General features: G+C 44.6%; 1 protein-coding gene across 5 annotated transcripts in view; it reads left to right on the forward strand.

Annotated features, from left to right (window-relative positions):
* LOC310791959 (nucleoprotein TPR-like) overlaps window positions 1–26760 on the forward strand; it is a 72074-nt gene that overhangs the window by 32103 nt on the left and 13211 nt on the right. For 3 of the 5 annotated variants that reach the window (XM_083653643.1, XM_083653645.1, XM_083653644.1), the window contains exons 19-43: window positions 1770–1904; window positions 2114–2254; window positions 2834–3047; window positions 3162–3352; window positions 4140–4280; window positions 4860–4976; window positions 6825–7028; window positions 8424–8611; window positions 9985–10132; window positions 10728–10865; window positions 11407–11538; window positions 13805–13935; window positions 16775–16985; window positions 17789–17929; window positions 18829–18942; window positions 19126–19230; window positions 19895–19957; window positions 20297–20500; window positions 20625–20663; window positions 21043–21222; window positions 22386–22497; window positions 23226–23419; window positions 25446–25516; window positions 25797–25996; window positions 26165–26359. In XM_083653643.1, the coding sequence (XP_083509769.1) occupies window positions 1770–1904; window positions 2114–2254; window positions 2834–3047; window positions 3162–3352; window positions 4140–4280; window positions 4860–4976; window positions 6825–7028; window positions 8424–8611; window positions 9985–10132; window positions 10728–10865; window positions 11407–11538; window positions 13805–13935; window positions 16775–16985; window positions 17789–17929; window positions 18829–18942; window positions 19126–19230; window positions 19895–19957; window positions 20297–20500; window positions 20625–20663; window positions 21043–21222; window positions 22386–22497; window positions 23226–23419; window positions 25446–25516; window positions 25797–25996; window positions 26165–26359 (3709 nt within the window). The remainder of the gene's footprint in view (window positions 1–1769; window positions 1905–2113; window positions 2255–2833; window positions 3048–3161; window positions 3353–4139; window positions 4281–4859; window positions 4977–6824; window positions 7029–8423; window positions 8612–9984; window positions 10133–10727; window positions 10866–11406; window positions 11539–13804; window positions 13936–16774; window positions 16986–17788; window positions 17930–18828; window positions 18943–19125; window positions 19231–19894; window positions 19958–20296; window positions 20501–20624; window positions 20664–21042; window positions 21223–22385; window positions 22498–23225; window positions 23420–25445; window positions 25517–25796; window positions 25997–26164; window positions 26360–26760) is intronic. The other 2 variants (XM_083653646.1, XM_083653647.1) reach the window with 1 other exon arrangement.

Consider the following 26760-nt stretch of genomic DNA (forward strand, 5'->3'; position numbering starts at 1 on the left):
CCAGACGAGCGAAATCAAAGAAAAAGGGAGCAAGGAAATGGCGAGGCGATTTTACAGTATTACATTCTCATGAAAATGGTTGGGGGAAAACGCTCTCGTTTTCGCACTGATTGCTGGCGATGCGGGATTGCAAATTTACATAATACATTACAGGTGGAACACACTTTGAAACACGCAGCATAAATATGACCAGAATCGCAAAAGCTTCTCTCAACCAAAACTCCCAAGAAGCGAGCGAATCCATGCCGACTTCCTCAAACAGCAGCCTGCAGACAGGCACAGGAGAGCAGCAAAAGCACTGAGACTGTGACGGCCGCGGCAGCCAAGAAGAGGGAGGAGTTGAGGAGTTGAAGCAACTCTGCCTCTCGCTCTCTCCCTCTCTCTCTCTCTCTCTCTCTCGCTCTCTCTCTCTCCCTCCCTCCCTCTCTCTCTCTCTCTCTCTCTCTCTCCCTCTCCCCCTCTCACTAGGATTAAACCTAGTGCGTCTCCCTCCCGAGAGGGAGGGAGAGAGAGAGAGAGGGAGGGAGAGCGAGAGGGAGGGAGAGAGAGAGAGAGAGAGAGAGAGAGGGAGGGAGAGCGAGGGGAAGGGAGAGAGAGAGAGAGAGAGAGAGAGCGAGAGGGGGAGGGAGAGAGAGAGAGAGAGAGAGCCAAAAATGAATGGTTAAAGTGACAGCTCTATCGAATTTCACAAAAAGCCGTTTATCTCTGAATATTTTTTCTCATGCTAAAACCATGCTGTATTCAACTGATAATGCTTACATAACTACTAACTCTACAAACTAACTCTTTTAGACAGAGAAAGTACACATTCTATTAGTACTTTTGAGATATTGTATGTTCACAAACTCCAAGCAGAAAATAATCCTCGGCGCTTGTAAAATGAGCCACAATCCTCAAAAAAACGGCTTGGCAGAAGCTACCTACAGTAAGAAAAAAACGGCTGGCAGTCAATGTGTTAATGTTTTAATGTTTTTTTTTTTTTTTTTTTTTTTTTTTTTTTTTTAATTGTGTTTTACCGTAATGTTTAATTACCATATGTAAGGGTTCGTGCACAGAGGGGATTGTCGGGAAAGAGATGGCTGTTTGAGGAAGCTCCCATTTATTAACATTTCAACAAAACAACATAACACAACACCACCTGTGTTTTTTTTTACAGTGCACACAGTGTCCGCGGTGTGGTGAAAAGAGGGCAAGAGAGGAAATTAAAACAGAAGTGGATTTATAGTTAGAAAGAGTGCTAAAGAAGAGAAAATTCCGTTTTTTTTTTTTTTTTTTTCTGAAAAAATCCATAGATAAGCCGCACCGTTATATAAGCCGCAGGGGCCAAAAAAGGCCAAAAAACGGGGAAAAAGCCGCGGCTTATAGTCCGGAATTTACGGTAATTGGTGTATGCCCCACCACCGTGTAACACCGGTAACACCGACTACCACGGCAAGCCTAGCGCATATCCTTCAATCCTCCAATTTGACTGTAAAACCAAAATTACATAACACTAAGTTAAGTTAACCTTTGTTTATCCCCATGGGGAAATTCATCCTCTGCATTTGACCCATCCTCTACTAGGAACCTTCCTAGAACTAGGAGCAGCTAATACTTTTAAGATTGCACAGCAATTTTGGAGTAAAACTGCTGTAATGATGACCAAAAAACTCAAAAGTATCAGTACCTCCAGGATATTGCAGTCCTGGAGGTACTGATTTATTTATCCCTTCTCACTGTTTCCTCCTTGCTTTCTTTCCTGTCCACCCTTCTATCCTCTCCACCTGCAGGTGCGAGTAGAGAACTTGACCAAAGAGAGAGACATGATGAAGGTGTCAGAGGGTCGCCTCTGTCGGGAGAAGGAAGCCATGATGGCTGAGCAACGTAACCAGAACCTACTGCTCACCAACCTCAAGACCATACAGGTATTTATACCTACTGCTCACCAACCTCAAGACATACAGCTATTTATAGCTGTATAGGCTTTTCCACCCTGACAGTGATCACATTCAGGGAGACAAATTGAATGCTTGGCCTTCAAAAAAATCAGTCAAACCATATAAATCATGTCCAGATTACTTTATTTACTGCAGTTAAGTAACATGAATTTCTTGTGCCTCTCTCATCGGTCTAGTTGACTATGGAGCGTACAGAGACAGAGACTCGCCAGCGAATGAACAGCCAGATTGAGCGTCTGGAGGCGGAGTTGGTTGCCATGAAGACCAAGCTGGACCAGGAAGTAGAGCAGAGACACACCCTGGGACGCAGTATGGACGTATGTATTATGTTTAATATGCATACATTGTTTTTAGTCAGTGGTCACAGCTTCCTCTACTGCCATTCAGCAGCAGCTATTATGTCTGTCATAGTGAGCATTTCATCGATTAGAGATTCGAAGGTTCTGCTTCTGCACACCTAAAAATGACAGGTGCGTCGGAGGAGGAAAAACCTGACTGAATCAAAAGAAAATAACTCTGTCTCCAAATGCAAAAAGTTTTATTTAACAGAAAGAATAACGTTTTCCACCGAAACCTTATTCGTTCTGTTAAATAAAACTTTCTGCATTTGCAGACAGTGTGCGGAAGTTATTTTCTTTTGATTCAATCGATTAGGAATTCCAAATGGCTCAAATGAACTAACGTAACAAACCTTGAATCACTTTCTCTCAGATTCAGTTACTACCCAACTGTATATCATATTTCATGTTATTATGTTATGAGTTTAATCAGTCAAGTTAAAAAACAACCAGACAATCAAGAGTACTTTGCAATGGACGAGCAATCGGATGATTCAACAATATAATTTTGTTAATCCTCAGTCACCCTCTCTCCATCAACCCCTCCCTGCTTTTCAGGCTCAGTTACTAGAAGCTAAGAAACAGTTGGAGACCCAGAACACTTTACAGAAGAAGACCCGGGAGTTGTTGCGCAGTTCTGAACAGCAGGTGGCAATGCTGAAAACCCAGCTAGGCTCCGCCTCCTCTGAGGCCGCCACCTCCACAGCCAGCCCTAGCAATACTGCCGCCACCCCAGCAACCAGGGCATCCGGTCTCAGAGCATCACTCAGAGGTAAGCTGTGGTACTGCGGAATGTGACAGAACACTACTACTACTAGTGCTACTACTGATGGATATAATGATCTCTCATTCTAACCTGTGCTTGTGTCTCTCTGTATGTTCTCAGCTCCAGCACAGTCAGCCTCCCAGCAGGCCGCCAACTCAGATCGGGAACTTGTAGAGTTGAAAGGTCGTCTGCACGCCGCTGAGGAACAGAGCCGCGAGCTAGCAGAGCAGCTAAAGAACGCTAACACCACTGTAGAGCAGTACAAGTCAGTGGTGCTGACTCTGGAAGACAGTCTGAAGAAAGAGAAACAGGTATACAGGGTTCCTACGCAGGTCTGGAAAAGTATAAAAAATTGAATAGTTTAAGAATAAAAAAAAAGTATGGGAAATGTTGTGGTTCCCGAGTTCACATTTTTTGTTGATGTGAAGAATAATGTTCAGAGGGATGTTCATATTGTTGATTGTTGATGTTCACTCTCAGCATCCATTATATCAAATACGCACCAAAATCAAATCCAGTCAAGAACAAATATGGAATTATAAAATCACATCTCACATATTCTGATATTTGTGGCTGTGAAGAACAATCTTCATCTATACAGCGATATGACCTAGTCAGCAGGGGCAAGATGTCTATCTGCGTAAATCATATTGGACACGAGACGAATCTTAAAAAAAAAAAAAATTGAAAATGTGTAGGACCCCTGGTTATAGCTGGGGCGGGTTATACCGGGGCGGCTGTAGCTCAGGAGGTAGAGCGGGTCGTCCACTAAACGCTTTGGATAAAAGAGGTCGGTGGTTCGATTCCCGCCTCCTCCAGTCTGCATGTCGAAGTGTCCTTGGGCAAGATACTGAACCCAAATTGCTCCCGATGGTGTGCCAGCACCCTGCGTGGTAACCTGCCGCCATCAGTGTATGAATGGGTGAATGTACCTACTGATTGTAAAGCGCTTTGCTTAAAAGCGCTATATAAATGCAGGCCATTTACCATTTACCATATAGCTCCTTGTCCTCATTTCGTTGTCACGTCTTCTGCTCTTTTCTCACACACACACACACACACACACACAATAACCCCACTTTTGGTGTTGTCGTCCAGTCGCGCTGCCCCCTGGAGGCCCGGCTAAAGCAGGCGGATGAGATGCAGAAGCAGCTGGAGAAGAGGCTGGTGGAGGTGGAGAAGGAGAAGCAGCAGCAGCTAGAAGACAGGCGGAAGGCTGTGGACGCTGTGGAGAAGCAGGTAGGGCTAACACACACACACACAGAAAAGACTACACGTAAACACATCTACGGTTAGATCCATGTACATTTTCAAAGACATTGGTAGTTGTGGAGGAAATTATTCTATTTTGCATAATACTATTATGCCATTTTATGTGTCTGTGTTGAATTCTCTCGTTTTATAATGTGAGCTCATGTGGACTACAGTTCAGTAGTTCTTGCATGACCGTGAGATTACTGGTAGTGGCCAGTTTAATTTGTCTTTGTTGCACTGAAAATGTCTTTATCTCCCGGAATTCTCAGGAAACTCTGGACTTTCCCTTCTTATTCTGCATGTTATCAGTTCTCAGTTAAATTGGCGGCCGGCTATAGGAGTTGGGTAGGCAGCTTTGAGATTGGCCTTTTGTTTAATACCAAAATTCTTATCTAACATCCATCAGGCGCCTTGTAGCTGAATTCACCTTTAAATACTGCAGGCAAAATGTGATCTAGCGCTCAATGCAAACAATGTCTCTACTTTCCGATCTCGGATCATTCTTACAGAAATGTCTACCACAGTACTGTTACTGTAGTCACTTTCCTTTGCTCTCTTGTGTAGGTGTGCGAGCTGAAGCGCCTTCTGAAGACCAGCCAAGCAGAACAACAGGAGGCGCTAGAGAGAGCCGCTGCTGCTGTCACACAGGAGCAGAAGGCTACACAGGACAGCCTGCAGCAGGTTTTAATAATGCACATCTACTACACACCCTACAAAAACATATATATATATATATATATATAGCGTCTATACGCATACGGCACAAGACGTCTTTTTCCTGCATCTCTCTCATTTCGGCTTCAGTTCCTCAGAGTTTTGGATATGGCAACGCGTGCGCAACTAACCCACGTCCACTCTAAAAGGGTCTATATCCAGGATGTTTTTTTTTGCCAATCTAGTTGATTTCCCCACTGAAGCACTTATATTTCTAGTAACTGTTAGAACTGGTTTGTAGATGCCTGTTTGTATCTACAACATGAGGTTTGTACTAGATACACGAGGCCAATATAACTCATCCTGAAAAGAAATGTTCCAAATCCATCCACCGCAACGCAATGCCCAGCCTGGAACAGAGGAACATGGGGTGGGGCATGTGTAACGCGCGCATTTACGTCCTGTAAATATCTTATTTTTCTGTCACGCAGCGGCTCATTTCATTATTATATCATACAGGCAGAAGTCTGGCGGCTGTCTTTACGGTCCCTCTGTCTGCCTCCATGGAGTGTATTCCTCATCCGGGGACTCTCAAAGCAGTGGATGAAGCCGCCGTAGTAGCCCATAACATGCTAGACACCGCTGATATTTATCTCATTTTGAGAATATAGATGAGGCAGTTGAATTCGATGGCCACCCGTATTTATTTGATGAATAACATCATGTGGATTACAAACGGAGGAGCGGAGGAACGAGAGCCTTTGTGACAGACAGCAGACAGACACGGTAAACAAATAGGCTGCAACAAGGTAAATACAGCGGCCATTTTCTCACGTCGCTATGATATAATAAAGATATGAGTTGCTGCGTGTTAGAAAATAAGCTATTTACAGGACGTAAATACACGCATTACACATGCCCGCATTTCCTCTGTTTCAGGCCGCTGCTCAAAAATAAGGTCCAACCGGAATTCTGCTTTAACCTGAATTGACTCTAAGGGGACATTCACACCAAAAGCGTTTTTTTCCCCAGTCAGAACGCTATGAAAATCATGTCGAGACCGCTTCCATTGTGCACAAAACACAGCGCACGGAACGTTTTGTTTGTACTCCGTTTTGTTTCCTCCTGCTAGCGTGCAGTACAGATAGCAGCACAACGACCACACGGACGGTAGCCAGCTGGTTTTGTCTGTTTGATGTTGTTCACTGTCAACATAAAAGCCAATTCTGGCAGCAGCGGAGGTCGAGAATCCCTCGGTAGGAAGAGTGGAAAAGACGAGCAGCGCGCTTTTCCTCTAATGTTAAACTTTTTCAGCTTTAAAACGCCCAGAGCGCTCTGCCAAAAAGACGAGACGCAACCAGCGTTTAAATGCCATGTGCGTTCATTAAAAGAGGAGCACGTCTAGCGCGTCCTTACATAGAGAATGAATTGCAGAAAGACGCTGGCAGCTCCAAAAACGCTTTTGGTCTGAATGTCCCCTAATGCGACACTTTGATCAGATTCCGTTTTATAAAATCGTGAAATTGGAGATAGGAGATTTCTGCAAGGCTCTGTGTAAGCATTATTTTGCCTGCATATTTTCATTTAGCGAGCTCAGTATCTTTGTGCTAACAAGGAAGTATCTTACTCAACATTTGATACATACAACATCAAGTCTTTCATTGGGCTACTTATATAGGTGTACTATACTATACTATACTATACTACAACAACACTATGGCGAAGAAGAAAAATCATCAAGCAATGCCACAGAACACAGTTACCTCTGTTATGGGGCGTCCGGGTAGTGTAGCGATAGATTCCCTGCGTACCAACACGAGAGTCGCAGGTTTTGATGTCTGTTGTTGATAGACACTTCCTCTCTCCTCCTCCCAGACCCAGCTGGCCAGCGAGGCGCAAGCCAAGTACGAGCGAGAGCTGATGCTGCATGCTGCCGACGTGGTGGCCCTGCAGGAGCGGAAGAGACAGGCCCAACAAGGAGCAGAGCGCACGAGGGAGCTAGAGGAGCAACTCAGCAAGACCACCTCCCTCCTGCAGGAGAAAACTACCGCCTGGAACACACTGGAGAGACAGCTGAAGGTAAACAACACTGGAGAGACAGCTGAAGGTAAACAACACTGGAGACTGAGACAGCTGAAGGTAAACAACACTGGAGAGACAGCTGAAGGTAAACACACTGGAGACTGAGACAGCTGAAGGTAAACAACACTGGAGAGACAGCTGAAGGTACAAGGAGAGAGTTGAGTTATACTTTATTGTCCCTTTGGAGAACGTCGTCCTCTGCATTTGACCCCATCCTCTATTAGGAAGCTTTCATAGAACTAGGAGCAGTGGGAAGCTGCAGTGCAGCACCTGGGGACCAACTCCAGATGGATTGCCAGTGTCTTGGTTAGGGACACTGACGGGAGTATTAACCCTAACATACATGTTTTTGATGGTGGGAGGAAACCCACATGAACATGCAAACTCCACACAGAACGGACCTGGCAATGACCCGGGTTCGAACCCGGGAACTTCTTGATGTGAGGGTTAGGGTTAGGAGATGGTAGCCTAGAGTGATTCCCAACCAGGGGTACGTGTACCCCTAGGGGTACTTGAGCAGCTTGCAGGGGGTACTTGGAAAGATTTGGGATTACAATTTATTTCCAAAATGATGAAAAGCATAAGCCCATTGTTAAAATGGCACGTGCACGCCACAACTAGTTCCCCCCCGACAGGTGTCAACTGTTACTTTACTGATAAATGGCTAAAAAACATCCAGTTGCTGTTGCTCCAGATTCAGGTTTAGGGGAGTCTGGTGACAAAAGGAAAAAGAAGGCCATGCCCACACACTGGCAGTTCAGTGACAAATATATTTTGTATGGATTTACTTGTATGTCTGCATATTACACTAAAAGTTATAGAACAATTTTAGGAGCATCATCAACAGGCATTAGTGAGGGTGTACTATTGGCTTGGCAAAACAGCTCAAGGGGTACATAAGACAAAAAAGGTTGGGAACCACTGAGAGAGCAATGGTTCTCAACCTTTTTGAGCCATGACCCCCAAAGAACTTTGGGCTGGGGTTCGCAAAGTCCCCCCAAATGAAAAAAGTAATAATATCACGTCACATTTGGCTAAAACATCCACTTGGACTCAAGGATGAACTGATTAGATTTTGGTGGTCAAAGGTCAAGGTCACTGTGACCTCACGAACACCATTTTCAAGCTCGTTAACGCAATATCTCAGTAACACCTTTACAGAATTACTTCACATTTGGCTCAAACGTCAAAGTCTGGACAGACATGGATGTTGACTGCTCAGTGCTCACTTGTTTGGCGAGGCATATATCCACGGTGTGGTCGTTCTAGTTTTGCTAAAGACCTCCAGGTGTCCCTGTGTGTACACCACCTTGAAGAACCACTGCTCTGTGTAAGCTTTGTTTTCCGATCGGCCATAAATGTGACTTTACTCTGACTCTCCCGCCTCCGCAGGAAGATCTGTCCAATCACAGCCGTCGCTGTGAGGAGCTGGGGAAGCAGAATGGCCTCCTGCACAAACAGATGGATGAAATGGCCACCAGGAGTCGTCAACAACAGCAGCAGCAGCAGCAACCTGCCAACCTCAACCTGTCCTTCAGTGAAGAAGGAAAGACCACCGAACAGTTACTAGAAATACTCAGGTAATACTGCAACACTAAGGATGACTGTGCATTTGCTAGGGCTGGGCAATATGGACAAAATCAAATCTCACAATATTTTGGACCAAATACCTTGATAGCGATACTGCGACTATTTGTGGTTTCACAACATTTTTACACAATGAGATTTTTCATAAATAATCATTAGTAATGTGGATAGTGTGGTAAGTTCCAGAACATACATACTGTACATGCATGCATTATTTTTGCAATGCAGCCTTTAAAACCAAGAAAAGACATCTAGTCTCATATCACAATATTGATGATATAGCGATATATTGCCCAGTCCTACAGTAGTATTTGCGTTACTGCACTTGAGAAGTGCTTTGAGTTCTGCACATAAGAAATGCAGACTCCTTAACGTCCATCTGTCTCTACAGCAGTGATACTCAACTTGTTTATTTGTTTATTTGTTTATTTAAAAAGGATCCCCATTAGCCGCCGCCGAAACGACCGCTAGTCTTCCTGGGGTCCAAACACAATACACATTACGTTACAAGCAATTGTAAACAGTAGACAGTAAAGTGCAGTAGTAAAATACCATATTAAATGCATTACAATACAGGGAAAATCACAGAAAAACATAGTAAAAATCGATACAAAGTAGGATAGAAAAACAACAATAGTTTGGTCAGCTAATTCTATAGCTGGCCTATTGCGCACACAATTTATCTAAAAGACACTACTATTCAAAACATAAAATTCCAAGTAGTGTTAAAGTGTAGTCCTGAGCATCAGTGTGTGTTTGCTGGTGTTTGAGAGTGCAGCTGGGATCTTAACTTCCTTTTAAAACCAACCCTCCCATGAATGGAGGAAATATTTCCTGGTAGACAATTCCAGGCCTTTATAGATCTGTATATTACAGTCTTCTTCATATAGTACTTGCGGCCCGGGGGCCAGATGCAGCCCGCGACAGGGTGCAGAGTGCCCCCCCGACCATTTCCTAATAATTTCACGTTAGTTTTCATTGTGAATGAGAGACTAATAACTAATGTGAAATAAAGTTTGATTGAGCTCCAGTTAAATTGTCAAATACCGCCGTCTGCTCGCTACCCAGGCACTTATGTATGTACTTAACCTAACTAACTATCCGGTGTGCACAACATTGTCAGACTAAACTCCGGCTGACACCCCAAAAAACTACAATCCTCTACAGAAAAATGTATATTGTTTGTTTATTAACTGGCCCCTGGCCTCCTATCATTTCACAAAAGTGGCCCCCGGGCAAAGCAAGTTGAATATCCCTGCTCTACAGCTATCATGAAAGCTTTTCATTTAATCAACTTCATTCTAATTTGACAAACTTGATCTATGTCATATATTTATGTTTTTATATTTATATTTATGTTTTGTAGGTTTGTTCGGCGCGAGAAGGAGATTTCCATGGCTCAATGTGAGGCATCTGAAGGAGCAGCTCTCCGCTACAAACAGAGGGTTGAACACCAAGACAGAGAGCTGAAGGAGCTACTGGACGCTGTGAACACTGAGAGGGAGAAGATGCAGGTAGGTGGGGGAGGGAGGGAGGGATGGGAGAAAAGATGAAATAAGTTTGTTAATTGTAATTGATGTCTGTTAGGGCTGTGCAATATATCAATATCATATCGATATTGTGATATGAGACTAGATATTGTCTTAAATTTTGAATACCGTGATATGGCATAAGTGTTGTCTTTTCCTGGTTTTAAAGGCTCCATCACATTAAAATGCTGTCATCTTCTGAACTTACCAGACGGTTCTAGCTGTTCTATTATTTACTTTACACACTTAGTCATCATATCCACAATACTGATGATTATTTATTTTAAAAAATAACATTGTGTACATATTTTGTGAAAGCACCAATAGTCGTCCCTACAATATTGTTGCAAAATCAACATCAAGGTATTTGGTCAAAGATGTTATGCTATCATGTCTATATCGCCCAGCCCTACATCGCACATGTGGCTTTGTCTTCCAACTGAACATTTAGAACATAGAAAATACCCAGATAAATGTTGTGTCGCCATTCAGCCGAGAAATACCAAGAAGTGATTTTTAGTCCATATTATCACGCAGCCCTAATGTCTGCCTGTTTGACCTCCCTCCCTCCCTCCGTTAGGCTACAGTGAAGACTCTGTCCCAGCAGGAGGAGAAGCTGAAGAGGTTGGAGAATATGAACGCTCTCCAGGAAGCCCAAAGGATGCTGAAGATGGAGAGAGATAGACTGGAGCAGGAGCTACAGCAAGCTCAGGCTAAAGTAAGGCCCTGCCCACAACTGCACGGCATGAATGTGCCCCCCATTCGTTTAGCATTAGCTGTGACTCGTTTTTGCTCTTTCCTCATATTTGTGCTGCTACTACCAGATACTAAACCATGCATAGTCTGAACAGAAGAGGCAGCTTCTCAACAGCCCAGCCCCTTTCAGATCTATACATGCGCAGTTGCCAGCCGCTTCTCTTACCCGACAGCGGGGAGCTTCACCGGCAGGACGTAGCACGTGGGAGGATCACGCTATTCACCACCAGTTCCATTCCGCCACGAACAGGCGCCCCGACTGACTAGAGGAGGCGCTAGTGCAGCGACCAGGACACATACCCTCAGTCCGGCTTCCCACCCACAGACACAGCCAATCGTGCCCGTATGGACGCCCGACCAAGCCGGAGGTAACGTGGCGGCGCGAACCTGCGACCGCCGTGTTGATGATAGGCAGGGAATTTATCGCTACACTACCCGGACGCCCTGCTATGCTTAAGCTTATATCAAGCTCACAGCTTCTTCCCCTTTGTGCTGTCTGTCAGGTGACGAAGCTGCAGTCAGACATCAGCCCACTACAGCATTCTCTGTCCCAGCTGTCAGAGAGGAACGGCTCCCTGCAGGCTGATGGCAGGCTCCAGGAGGAGGACCTCAAACGATGGAAAGCCAGGGCACAGGTATGTGTGTGTGTGTCTGTCTGTCTGTCTGTCTGCATGTCTGTGTGTGTGTGCGCGTGTGTATTTATATATATTTTGTACATATTTCTTGTTAATTTCTTTGTCTCTGTAAGTTATGCTGCTGTTAATTTGCGCACTCTTTGTTTATATTTATTTATGCACTTCAGAAAAAAGGGTACTGTATGATCTCTGCAGAATTTGGAACCCTGCATCCGGAATATACAGATTCTAATTAATACTTGGGCTTTACTCTAGATGAATTTATGTCCTATGATTCTGGGATTGGAATACTGGCAGACTCTGTAGGGAGAGCTGTAGGCTCAATAATCGGTAATGTGAAATTCTGTAAAGACATTGCCTATTCTACATACTCACAGCTCTATGAAGCATGTGTTTGTCCTATTTTTAGGTATGTAGCTGGAGTATGGGGTTACAAGGATGCCAAAAAAGTAAATTCCATCCAGAATAGAGCCATAAGATGCTTCCTTGGGGTACAGTACATGCATTTGACCCTACTCTTGCCATACAGGGAGATATGGGTTGGGAACCGGTGGAGATTAGACACTAAAGGGAGAAATGATACCGCTGTGGAACTGCCTCAATATGCCAGAGAGTAGGTTAACAAAGAAGGTCTTCAACTGGGACAAGGCTCTCACCCCTGGATAAAGGAAATGTGTTCTACTCTGAGAGAGGCAGACCTGGCATATCTTTTTTCACAACATGCTTTGCTGTAACGTTAATATGTTGAAACAAAAGTGATCTCTTAATTATAGAGAGGAATGGGCAAATTACATATGGTCTAAGCTTAGATCATATGTTCAGATGAAGCAGCTTTTTGGTCCTGAGCCCTATCTAACCAGAAACCAGAGGTCTTTATGTGCTCAATTGAGAATTGGTATCCTGCCCCTTGACTTTGAAGTAGGCCGCTTCACAGCCATACAGCCAAAGTGTCCTGTAAGCCCATATGGGCTGGGCTTCATTGGAAGCATGACACTTAAAATCAAGAAAATCAATCAATCAATCATGTACATCTTCAGGATAGACAGGGGCACAAAAACGCAACGCGTTTTAACCTCTCTGGTCTTCGCCTATACAGCCTGACGAAGACCAGAGAGGTTGAAACACGTTGCGTTTTTGTGCCCCTGTCTATCCTTGAAGATCTACATTGTTTAACTTTTTCAGTAGACATGTTCTGTACTTCGTAATTAAAATTGGTCTCTTAAGTATCCAGGGAGCTCCTTTTTTCTCTTTTCACATTCACTGAACAAAATAGGAAAGCTACTTCAACTTGGCGTCGAGCATTTAGTCAAGCATTTGGGGATAATTAAAGCATCATTTTATCGGCCTGTCATATCAGCAGAAATGTTCGTTTCGTTCCGATGCCGATATTTCATTCTATTATTTTATCCTTTATCGGCCGATACCGATGACGTGCAGATATCCTACATATATATTCATATATCGGGGGAGTTCCCTATTATCACTCCCTGCTCTCTTAGCTCTAGCCTGATGTATGCTTGCAGGGAGTGGCAGTTTCAGAACCTACAGTAGATGACATACTAAACTCTAGATATTTGCATTCATCATCTGTTTACGTGAGTTGGCAGAGTGAAATAGATTAAAAAATGAATGAAAATTTAAGTTCCAATTTTTTTTTCTTTCTATGCAAGTTGGCGGACTGAAGTAGATTAATTTGCTGCCACAGCCCAGTTTCCCCACAGGCCTCACACGTCTGATCTAATCTAATACTTTCTGAGCATTACTGCAGCACTTTCACTTAAACCTGATTGTTTTGGGGCGTCCGGGTAGTGTAGCTGACTAGCGCTAGATTCCCTGCCTACCAACACGAGGGTCGCAGGTTCATATCCACGTGTTACCGCCGGCTTGGTCGGACGTCCATACAGGCACGATTGGCTGTGCCTGAGGGTGGGAAGCCGGATTGGAGGTATGTCTCCTGGTGCTGCACTAGCGCCTCCTTTGGTCGGTCGGGGTGGAAGGGAACTGGTGGGGTTAGCGCGATCCTCCCACCTGCTACGTCCTACCGGTGAAGCTCCCCGTGTCAGGTGAAAAGAAGTGGCTGGCTACTGCGCATGTGTCGGAGGAAGCATGGTGCTAGTCTCGGCTCTCCCCAGATCGGCAGAGGGTGGAGCAGCGACCGGGGCAGCCAATAGGGCAGCATGGGGATAAATTGGCCAAGTATAACTGGGGAGAAAAAAAATCAGAAAAATAATAATAAAAAGTGTTTGTTTTCGGTGTGTCTGTACAGCAACTGGCGAGCCAGCAGAAGGACAGCGACGTTGAGGAGAGACAGAAACTGACCAGTGAGAAAGAAGCTCAGCAGAGACGCATCATACAGCTAGCTGAAGAGACCGCCAAGCTAAAGACTGAACTTGCCAGGTAGAACACGCACACACACACACACACACACACACACACACACACACACACACACACACACACACACACACACACAGTGAAAAGGTGTAACATAAAGAGTCCAGGAAAAAGGGAAATAAGCTGAATTAAGGTGTACAAAAACAAGGATTTATTTAGTTTAACCAAGGACAAGGGAAGCACAATGGCGTCAAGGTGGCCAAAGCGCAATCACTTTACCTATAAATTGGACTCAACAAAAAGTCAAGTCAAGTTTATTTGTATAGCACATTTCATACACAGAGGCAATTCAAAGTGCTCCACATAAAATGGTTGACAAGAAAACAACAAACAAAAGGCAATTCTACTCTCCTTAACCTATAAAAAACAAAAAGGGAATAACAAATAAAGGGCGACACACCCCTACAGGGCTTCTATGATTAACAAATCATGAACAGGAATCACTCAAAATATTTTTTTATACATAAAAGTATCTAAGTAGGCCAGTGAGTGTATGTAGTAACCAATCAATAGTTACAAGTAGCTATAAGCTGGCCAGCAAGCAAAATGCATGAAAATAGTTAGGCTACAGCTAACAAAGAAGCATAGGTTAAAGCAAGGCCGATGAAAGTAACTTCAGAGATAAAGTTAACATAGTAAAAGTTTGCTACAAAATTAGAAGGCACAAAGCCTGCAAAAGGGCCAGCAGCCACTGTAAGTGACAGTAGCTGTAAGTGACAGTAGCTGTAAGTGACAGTAGCTGCAGCTTTAAAGCAGACACCACAGAATACGTGTTGGCTGTCAAGTGGCCAAAGGGCCATTACAAAAAGAGCTAACCAAAAAGAGAGCTAGTAAAGTTAGCTATAAGTAGCAAAATGCTAATACAAAAGCACTAATGCAAAAAGTGATGTAAGACACAAAGTCTCTAACAACCAAAGTTTGAGGAGAGAGGGTGGAGGGCCAGTGTTCAGCATGCAAAGCCTTCTGCTAACACTGACCCCCAGTGCCATCTTGGAACACTGGAGCTTAAGTAGGGCTTGCAGGTCTGAAGCAGCCAATCAGCAGTGACGACATCAGCTGATTTGTGTTGATTCTCAACCAGCTCCAGGTGAGGACTCCTCACCTCAATCACTGCAGCAGAGGGGTGTGTCTGGGACAGAGGGGCGTGTCTGGGACAGAGATAGACCAGAACTGCGTCGCGTCTTCAAGCGCCCAGCTCCAAGGCCGCGCCCCTTTTTAGGGGAAACCCACCATAGTAAACGACGGTACAAGAAGCCGAAACCACTTCAAACAAACTATTTAAAACGGTTTAATTTGATAGAGATATGCTGAAGAGTTGCTGTGTTGTTATAGTTTCACTAACAATAAAAAAAAAAAAAAAAAAAAGGTCTGCGATAGGGTAGGCGCATAGGCGTGACACCGTCAATGTGGACGATGCATGTAACCTGGTGGAAACTGGATACAGTGTTCATATAAGGCAAGTACCTCGTGTCGATGTATCTTGCGCATTCTATGGCCGGCCGAGTTGAAATATATTGTCATGTCATGGTGTCTTTGGGTCATTTATAAAGGAAATGAATTCTGTTATTTTTCTATAGATGTTTTGGGTACTGCTATTTTACATTGAAGTCAACGCGAGTGGCTTGTGTTATCCCCTAAAAAGGGGCGCGGCCTTCAAGTTTTGCAAATTACCCGGATGTGCTGTTCTGGGGCCGGTTGCACCAACTGGTCTTACACTGGTCTTAAGCTAAGTTGGTCGTAACTTTACGACCTACAGCTACGCCGGTTGCACCAAGACGACTTAAGCCTTATTTTCACTAAGACCAGGCGTAACTCCTACGCCTCGTCAGGAGGAGGCGTAGAGCCTGCCTGTAACAGAGATCTCCGCGGAGACCTTTTTGACCGTCATCGTCGTAACATCGCCAGTTCGCCGTCTTTGAAAGCACGACGTTAGATTATAACTAACTACTTGTGTGGCTTAGCCTTCCCAAATGTTGGCGTTAATTCTTTTAGAATTTAATACATAGAATTGGGAACGTTACATTCAATTTCATTCAGACTCCCTGACACTAATCACCGCCGCCATTTTCCCCCGGGGCTTCCACAGGAGGAGGGGGGTGGGAGGAGGGAGGGTGTAGTGACGCACATACAGTAGTGGGTGACGGCGCGAGGCACATGTGGGCCAATCAGAGGGCATTCCCCGACAATTCACATGAACGCGCATTGCTATGACCAGCGTAGTTAAGACCAGAGTAAGCCGTGTTGGTGCAACAGGCGTAAGTCCATGGTCTTAACTAAGACCGACGTAGGAGTTACGACCAGGCATAGTTAAGACCAGTTGGTGCAACCGGCCCCTGGTCTATAGCGAGGCAGGAAAAGAAACAGAAATAGAGCCACACACAAACCAAGGCCTGGCTTTGACAGAGGCTGTAACACCCCCTCCCATTACAATTTTTGTACAACAGTAAATAGAATGTTACAATAAGCATAACTCACCTATCAGCCAAAAGTATAATACTATTAAAATAAATAAGGCTGATGGCCGTACCAACCAGGAAGGCCAAACTGAGCCCAGAGACTGATGGTAATAATGGAATAATAAGAACAGTCATATTTTCTGCTCTTTAGGACCAATTTCCATAGTAAATCTGCCCAGACTGATGCCAGAAATAATTTGAGAAATAAAATAATCTGTCCCAATTTCTGATTTTGGGGTCCCAATGTTGACGTAGTATGTGATCGCACAGTTGAAATGATCGATTTAGGTCGTCTGTCAGTGGATTATGATCAGTGTGTTATTGATTGGTGCATTCATAAAAAAATCTTTTTGAAAGTGATATCGTTATTATCATGTGTTGATCAGATCCAGTGCTAGCAGTAACTTGGCCCAGTCTCAGCTGCAAGCCCTCAGAGACTCTGTGAGCCGACTCACTTCAGAGAGAGACACCATGAAGAAAGACCTGGAGGCAAAAACCAATGAGCTCGTGGAGAAGAACAAGTACATCATCCAGCTCAAGAAGATCGGACGGCGCTACAAGACCCAGTTTGAGGAGCTCAAAGCCCAGCATGACAAGGTGGGACTGTGGGGTGGCTGTTTTCTTAGCTGACCGGCTGATTCGTCAGTTAGTTGTGTCTATACAGGCCAGGGTAGCACCCTTATCGCTTTATCCGAAAATTAACCAGCATCTGGAGCTTGTCCGGTTTTAATTGTGGGACTGTCTGATTGTGGTTGTGTGTATGTTTGTATGTATGTATGCATGTATGTTCCATCTGATTGTGGTTGTGTGTATGTTTGTATGTATGTATGCATGTATGTTCCATCTGATTGTGGTTGTGTGTATGTTTGTATGTATGCATGTATGTTCCATCTGATTGTGGTTGTGTGTATGTTGTATGTATGCATGTATGTTCCATCTGATTGTGGTTGTGTGTATGTTTGTATTGTATGTATGCATGTATGTTCCATCTGATTGTGGTTGTGTGTATGTTGTATGTATGCATGTATGTTCCATCTGATTGTGGTTGTGTGTATGTTTGTATGTTCCAGCTGGTTGTGGTTGTGTGTATGTTGTATGTATGCATCTATGTTCCATCTGATTGTGGTTGTGTGTATGTTTGTATGTATGTATGCATGTATGTTCCATCTGATTGTGGTTGTGTGTATGTTGTATGTATGCATGTATGTTCCATCTGATTGTGGTTGTGTGTATGTTTGTATGTATGCATGTATGTTCCAGCTGGTTGTGGTTGTGTATGTTTGTATGTATGTACAGTATGCATGTATCTTCCATCTGATTGTGGTTGTGTGTATGTTTGTATGTATGTATGCATGTATGTTCCATCTGATTGTGGTTGTGTGTATGTTTGTATGTTCCAGCTGGTTGCGGAAACGGCAGCCAAATCAGGAAGTGAGGCAGGGCCAAGCAAGGAGGAGCTGAGTCAGGCCCAGGAGGAGCTCAGCAAGGCCAGAGAGGAGCTGAGCAAGCTCAAAGAGGAGGGGCAGAAGAAACAGGAGGAGGTGAGCAGCTGCTTGAACCTACACATAACTATAACTCTACACACATTCACCCTGGAGCTGCCAAGTACATTTTCTCAATGATTATTATGCTTTTATTATATTTTGTTACATTGCTTTTCCAACATTCTGCTTTTCAGAATGCACGATCTGTACTTGGACTGATTAGATTTTGGTGGTCAAAGTTCAAGGTCACTGTGACCTCACAAACACCATTTCCAAGCTTGTTAATGCGATATCTGAGAAACGCCTTGACGGAATTTCTTCCTACTTTGCTCAAACGTCGACTTGGACTCAAGGATGAACTGATTCGATTTTGGTGGTCAAAGTTCAAGGTCACTGACCTCACGACCGCTCGTTTCATGCTCGTTAACATGATATCTCAGGAACGCCTGGACGGAATCTCATAAAATTTTCCTCAAACGTCTCAAGGATGAACTGATTAGATTTTGTTGATCAACGGCCAAAGTTCAAGGCCACTGTGACCTCACGAGTCACGACCGCCCGTTAACGTGATATCTCAGGAACGCCTTGAAGGAATTTATTCGAATTTGGCTCAAACGTCCACTTGGAGTCAAGGATGAACTGATTCGATTTTGGTCGTAAAAGTTCAAGGTCACTGTGATCTCACGAACGGCATTCTGTAGCTCGTTAATGCGATATCTCAGGAACCACCTTGACGGAATTTCTTCACATTTGGCTCAAACGTCAAAGTCTGGACAGACATGGATGTCGACTGCTCACTTGTTGGCGGAGGCATATATCCGTGGTGCGGTCGTTCTAGTTTGTTTTTGTTTGGCAAATTACCTTGCAAGTTTCTATGTTGAGATTGGCACCTACTTGGCCCTACTTAATTAGCTCCACTGTGGAAAAGTGTCTTATTGTTTAATTTGTTTTGCTAGGCCCAGAAGTCCCAGCAGGATCTGGAGGAGGCCCGAAAGGAAAACCTACAGAGCAAGGAACAAGTCAAGGAGGTCCAAAACCAGCTAGCCCAGAACGAGAATCAGCTAAAACAGGTACTCTAGCCTAGCCAGGCTAACCTAACCTACCAGCAAGGCTATCTGTAGTCTGGACAGGACTATGCACATGGGGATAGGGAAGACTCTTTAAGAGCATAATATCAAATGTAATGAGGAAAATCTAAGAATCGCTTGTTCCATCATGTCAGCTGTTTGAACCGTGTGTTGTTGGTTCTGTAGATCCAGTCTCAGTTGAGCCAGACCCAGACTCAACTCCAACAGAATCAGAACCAGCTGACCCAGAGTCAGAAAGAGTTTCAACAAGCCAAGACCCACACCCAACAGGTATTAAAATACTAAAGATTTCCACAAGGCATTTTGTCACAAGGCCACACTGTACTAGCTGGCTTGACAGCTGCTAAAAAGGTGGTTGTTTTGCATTGGAAGCCTTCCTCACTTCCTCAACACCACCACATGTTGTTGTTGTTGTTGTTTTGAGAAAGAACACCCCCCCCCCACCCCCACTTGGCCAATTCCTCCTGCCGATCTGGGGGGAGTTATAAACTAGCACATGCTTCCTCTGCAGTCGCCACCCGCTTCTTTTCACTTGACAGCGAGGAGTTTCACCCGCTAGGACTTGGCGCGTGGGAGGATTGCGCTATTCCCCCCAGTTTCCCTCCCCCCTGAACAGGCGCCATGACCGACCAGAGGAGGCACTAATGCAGTGACCAGGACACATACGCCACTGGCTTCCCACCCACAGACACGGCCAATTGTGCCTGTTGGGACATCTGACCAAGCCAGAAGTACCGCTGCCGGGAATTGAACCCGGTTCTCCGCGGTGGTAGGCGAGTGCCTTTACATCCACACTACCTCAGACGCCCCATGAATATATCTTTTTGACTATGTATGTGCTTTTTGTGGTTTTGTCTCCCTGTGTTTGTGGTGTTGTTGGTTTTTTTTATGTAAAAAGGCCAATACAGATTTTTTTTTATCACAAAACCAACAGAATCAGAACCAGCTCACCCAGAGTCAGAAAGAGCTTCAACAAGCCAAGACCCACACCCAACAGGTATTAAATACTAAATAAATAATAACGCCATTTTGTCATTTTTCGTTTGACAAAATGGCGCAAATGTAGCCTGTGTGCTCAGTGTGGAAAAACTGATCAGGAGCAACCAAGGCCAACAGAAATGTTCAGTCATGGCATCTTGATGGTTTCACATGATATGAGTTGTAATGCATAGACACCTTCAAGTTGTTGCTTTGCACCATCAAGTGGTTTTGTCAGTTAGCCCCAAATATCATATGAATGCAGCATGAATCCCTGAGGCGCCACCCAAAAGAAATGCATCCAGGAACTGCAGGTCCACACATGAACCCGCGTAATCTGCTTCATTCTCATTGGCAGCTGCAGAACCAGTTGAAGTCGTCCCAGGCTCAGACCCAGGCCCGTCAGAACCAAATCCAGCAAATCCAAAGGGAGCTCCAGCAGACCAAAGAAGCCCTTCAGCAGAAAGAGAAAGAGCTGCAGCAGACCCAACTAACCAATCAACAGAGCCACAACCAAGAAGTCAACACTTTGAAGACGTCTCTCGGCCAATCCGAGACCAAGGTGAGAGGTGGCTTTGCTCTATGCAAATACTGTGTTGGTGTGATTTCTGAGGTTTGCGTGCTATCATAAAACCAATGATCAACAAACAAATGAATCTTGTCCATTTATCCTTCCGTCCTAACAGGTGACTGAGCTGCAGGGCCAACTGGACAGCCTGCAGAAGGTCGGGAAACTAGACTCAATTATTCTCCCTTTACGATTGATTTCATCCTTTAATTCCCCCCATCTCCATTTCCCCTCATTCTATTCTTATTACAGGGTTCCCACGGGTAATCCTTGGACGTTTGTGAATTTGGGGGGGGGGGGGGAATCAAGGCCTTGACATTTTTTGAAAATAGATATAGTTTATTGAAAGCGCAAGAATATAAATGTTCTAGTCAGCGCTTTACAACACATACTGAAGTTGGGAAGTGTTCACACATTCAAGCCTCTCCCTCTTTTCATTCAAAAGGAGGTGTGGGAACCCTGTTGTCACAATAGGCTTGTTATTCCATCCTTCCTCTCCGTGTCTTCATATTCTCTCCATCCTCTCTTTTGTTCAGACGGTGGGTGAGCGTGAAGCAGAGGTCAGGCGTCTGCAGGAGCAGCTGGCTGAAGCTAACCAGGCTAGCCAAGCCACCCAGGCCAGCCAGAGTTCCCAGTCTCTCCAGGCTAGCGATGCTAACACTGCTAGTGATGCAAACCAAACAGTACAGGAGGAGCTGGCTAAACTCAGACAGCAGGTACTTCAAACATGAATTTATGACTATTCTCGTCTTAATCTCCAGTCAAAAGGAATAGACTTTTATAGACTGTTCAGTGGTTGATGTTTCCCCATTGACGACGTCCATTCATTTTTGACAAGCAATGGCAGTGGTCTGGATTTGACACACTATGAATCATCGGCACAGTGGATCAGTGCTTACTAGCACTGTTGCCTCACAGCAAGAAAGTCCTGGGTTCGAACCCCCGGTCCGTCCCAGGTCCTTTCTGTGTGCAGTTTGCATGTTGGTCCCCGGGCGCTGCACTGCGGCTGCCCACTGCTCCTATAGTTCTAGGAAGGTTCCTAGTAGAGGATGATTTTCCCCATGGGGATAAATAAAGGATAAATGAACTTAAATGTGGAAGCAAGTATGCTCTCCTGGGTGAATCTTCTTCCCTATTAAAGGATGCAGTGCTGTGCGTGCCTACTAGGCTTGTACTCATCGATGTTACAGTCAGTGTAATCATTGCTGCAGATTGTGGTTCAGGCAGAAAACAAAGACATGATTGTTCACACTACAGGTCTCACAGGTCACACCCCCCCCCCCTCCCCTCCGCTGCTCAGCTTTCACATTTAACATGTCTTCCGCACTCGGAAACGGAACAGAGTGCACCTGCGTCATCAACTATGCCTGGAGTTTATCCTCGCCTGTGTGTTGTCTATGAGGTTCAGAATGGTTGGCTTTCACACTCGCAAGTGTTCCGCGCGCCAAAACGCTCCCCAGACCACCTTCTCAGGTGGATCCTGTCACGGTTCCCTGTTGCACGCCCGGGGCACGGAACGGAACGGAACGTTCGCACTCGTCAAATGTTCCGAAACTGGGGTCAATTTGGGGACAAGTGTGCTCGGGAACGGTACCTGGGCGCCAGTGAGAAAGCACCCTTAGATTGTTCCTAGAGATAAGCACGAGGAACCTTCTGGATGTTCCTTGATGTAGCAATAAATGTTCCTCATGCATCTATCATTGTAACATGTTCAAATAAGATATTTCTGCCACCCCTTAATATCTCCATGCCACCCCATGAATGTTTCTCTAGATCCCCCGCCGCCGCCGCCGCAAGGTATTCTGGGTATTTCCGTCACATTGCCGAACTGAAACGGGTTATAAATGAGTTGTAACGTAACGTTGTTGTTGTTCTGTAGTTGTCGGAGCGCAGCAGCAGAGAGGAGCAGCTCAAACAGCAGACGGCTGACAAAGAAGAAAAGACCAAGAAGGTCATCCTGGGAGCCAGGACCAAAATCAACCAACTAAACGGTAAGTTACACACACACACACACACACACACACACACACACACACACACACACACTAGGAGTAAAATTACCGACTACAGAATACACTCAAACAAGTACAAGTGTGCAAATAAGCACCAGGGTTACACTAAAGCCCAATTTATGCTTTGTCTGTCGACACTTTTGAAACCGTCGCCGACAGAAATGAGGACTTGAGTCGACACTTTCAACAAAGTGTCAGCGAGCAGTGTCTGCTACCTGGTGAAATGTCTAGTGTCGCTGACTATGTCACCTAGTATCACGCAAGTGTGATTGGCTATAGACGGCACGCGCTTGACTTCCTTGTTTTGGTTTTCGCCGAAATGAATGAACGTGTCCCCGCTCTTTTTTATCAGCATGTCCTTGATGTATGACTTTGTGAAAATCACAAAGAACATCGTGACCAATTTCCCAGAGAGAGGAGGTGAGTTGTATGCTGTTTATATGCGGCTGCAGCCAAGTACGTTACATCTTGCCTCCGACGTGGTTTCACTGTGCATTCCATTCCCTCTCTTCTCTTGGCTGTCTGCACTCATAGCGCTCGGGTGTCACGTGACCGTTGAACCGAGGCGACCGTTCACTGAAGTATAAATGCAACACCGTGAGCGACGCTTTCTTTTCCGTCGGCGACCATGTGCTGAGCGACACTTTCTAATAAGTATAAGTTAAGCTTAAGGAGGGGGTAAGTGTAATTTGCACCTTTACCTCCAGGTGCCAAGGAGAAGCTCAGTCATGAGATCGAGGAGCTGAAACAACATAAGGAGGAGCAGGAGGTGAGGATGAGCGCCCTCAAGTCTCAGTATGAAGCACGACTCCTCCGCCTGGACAGAGAGCTGAGGGAGCTGAGAGAGACGCAGACACATGCTGACTCCAGAGAGGACAGCCAGGACCACAGCACCTCAAAGGTACGGTATGGACATGATGCTTCTGCTCACACTTTGTTTTTAAGGCCCATCATGTTTTTGTTTTTATTTTATATATATGTCCTTTATTTACACATTTAAATACATGTGTCATCAAAATGCACTCTGGCAGTTTAAAATGAGCAAACTGAATTGCAGTGCACAATACATATTAAATATTAAAATTTGTTCAATATCTAAAAATCACAGTAAAGCCAGAAACACAGTAACACAGGATTGCTCTTATTTGTGTCCATTCAGCAATCTGACCATGGACGGTATAGGACTCTTTTTGTAGCGCTCTGTTTTACACTTGATGTTATTGTATTGTAGCTGCTGATACTGATAGCAAATATTTTGTACTTGATTTGATTTTTTTTTTTTTTTAAGTTTCACAGTCTGATATTATTTGACAATATTTGTGTTTTTTTCTCTACCACAAATGACAGCTGAAATGTGCAATATCAACCAATGATTTTGCAGAAGTTTCTTCTTCTTTTTACTTGCAAGGAGTTACAAATGATCTGTTGGTACAATGTGTGCCGTTTATCTTCTGCTTGGCCTTAGTGCTGCTTATTGATCACAGTTTGCTTTATTGTCTTGGATATCCTGTGGGAATTACACACTACTCTTTAGTTAATATTTCCTACCAATTAAAACCGCTCCAGTGTTCAGTTAAAATGTTCAACAATACTCTGTCGTTTCTCTAAATCAGGGGTGCCCAAATTCTTTCCCATGAAGGGCCAAAACTCAATCTGGGTGGAGGGCCGAGGGCCAAAAATAAACGTTGTGGAATTACATTAAAATGTATTGTGTTTTATAGAAAATGAACATTCTAAATCTAAAATAACATTTCAATATAATAATCTACTTTTTATCTGTTTGGTAATTGTAATAATTTGCAATTGGTTATATATATTTAAAAAAACATCTGCATTTGTGGGGAGCTTAAACATTTAATCAGTAAACACCCAGTTAAAAACAGTTGTATTTTCCACCTTTGTAATCAAGAGAGAAATTTGACTTGATTCACAACTTGAAAAATCCTCAAGGTACTTTGAAAATCAGCTTTATTGTCCATCTTTTGTAAACAATTTGCCATGACAATTTGCAGGGATGCAATCTCAGGAGTGAACACAGTATATCCGCAGCCACATTCAGACACTGTTTCACAAAGTCACCACAGGAAAAAGCTCGTCCACCTTTTGCAATCAGTGCAGATATCTGATAACTTGTCCGAGTTGCATTCTGGATAAAAAATCGTGAGGAAAAAAAAAAAAAAAAAAAATCTTCCCCCAAATCTGTGGCGGGCCAAAACAAACAGAGCTTGCCCGCGGGCCCCAAATTGGTCACCACTGCTCTAAATAGATCATTGCTATATTAATTGTATTACATCCTGTAGCCCTTGTGAGTTGCTGTCCATCACGAGATTTTAGTATTTTCCTTGCCTGCTGATTTTGATTAAACTTGCATCACTGGAAGGATTCTTTTGTCTTTGTGATGGCAAAACAAATACAAACCTCTGTTTTGAAAATAATCATAACAAGAGAGTACCGCAGGGATGGCCTATTTTTGTAGGCTTAACTAAAAATCGCCGCCATTTTGGTTCATCAGGGGAAAAGTCTATGGGGTTTTAGAATGGGGATTTCACATAAAGTAAGGTTAACACAAGTTTATGGGAAGGCCAATTTGGGTTCATCTTCCCGGACGTTAATCACTTTTATGCCTTTTGAAGCGTTTTCTAAAAAACTCCTTAAAAAAAAACGCATTTACGTTTCAAAAGTCATCAGTTATTCACGTTTGTGAAGATGATCCTGCTGAACCCAAATACGCATTCGCATCAACTTTTGTTAACCACAGACCTTATTTGATGCATTTAAGTGAAATCCACATTCTAAAACCCCGTTCACTTTTCCTATTACGACCCCGGGAGTATACTTCCTCACTCATGACCCTGCGGTTCTCAATTTCATAGTGATTAGAAATGCAATCAAATGGAAATCACGTGGGTGTGTGTCTCTGTGTGTAGGTGGGCGATCAGCCCAGGTCGGCAGAGCAGAGACTAATAACACTGAAGAATCCTGCCCAAGACAGAGGAAGGTAATATGCAGGTTCCATTGAAATCCCATAGAAATGACAAGGATAAGTACTGCAATACTACACTGCTGCTACACTAATACTACACTATACTGCAATACTACACTGCACCAATACAATGTACTGCAATACTACACTGCACCAATACAATTATGGTTTGATAGCATTCCTCATTGAAACCAATGGATGAGAAGTGTTTGCTGAAGAGAAATAACAGACTAAAAGCAAAAAGAAATCTCAGTGTGGCAGGATTAATTTGAGCCTTTAACCGTTTCTCTGTCAGCTCCAGTCTGTCCGACCCTCCTACCGCCAACATCCGCCCCACCACCAGCACGCCGTCTCCCGGCAACAAGCCCAGCCCCTCGCCCGGTAACAAGGCCACGCCCCGCGCCAGCATCCGGCCCATGCTCACACCGGCGACCGTCTCCGTGCCGATGCCCACCGCCACTGTCATGCCGACCACGCAGGCCGACAGCCAAGAGGGTAACGGAGAACGACGAACGAAATGAGGATGAGACTGATGCATGGAAAATCCCATATTTGGTCAAACCCTAAAGCTATACATGTTTTTACCAATGGAGATGTCTATTAATAACCTACATCTATTAATAACCTGTGTGTCAGTGTGTAATATAGTGCTTGTCTCTCCAGCACTGATCAGCACTGGTGGCTCTGTGCACTCCACCAGCTCCAGTCTGGTGAGCACACCCACTTCTATGCCTCAGCCTACCAGCTCCCAGGCCACTGCCTTTGTCCAGCCCACTCAGCAGCAGGTAGCCCATCAGGAGGCAGAACCCAGTATGGAGCCAGAGAGACCGTCCACGTCCACCACTCTGATTGGAACAGGTGAGTAGGATGGGAGGAGCCTAGTCTCAACGCCGCCAGACCCATGAGAGTTCTTCCGCTGATACACTACGTTACTGCATGCTGCAGATCTCTCTCTGGGTCTGGGACACTTTCCCTCAGCCAGCTGGGGTCAGAAGTGAGCCGTTCACTTGGCCAGTGGTGGATTCAGTCTTCCCCAATCAGTAACGCTCTTTGCGATCAGACGACAGGGGAGGCCCAGCCCATTTTTCGAACCGCTCTCTCATTGGTGCTACGACCTGTCGCTCATTCAGTTTCAACCCCCTAGACCCGCCCTCAAACCCCAGAAGTTGCTGTGAAGTGGCTCAGACTCATTTATGTAGTATGCCGAGCGCAGCGATTCAACGCAATATTTGAGTCTGGCGAGAGACTAGGAGGAGCCT

This window comes from Poromitra crassiceps, assembly GCF_964638095.1.
Source record: "Poromitra crassiceps genome assembly, chromosome: 17".
In the NCBI taxonomy this organism is placed as follows: Eukaryota; Metazoa; Chordata; class Actinopteri; order Beryciformes; family Melamphaidae; genus Poromitra; species Poromitra crassiceps.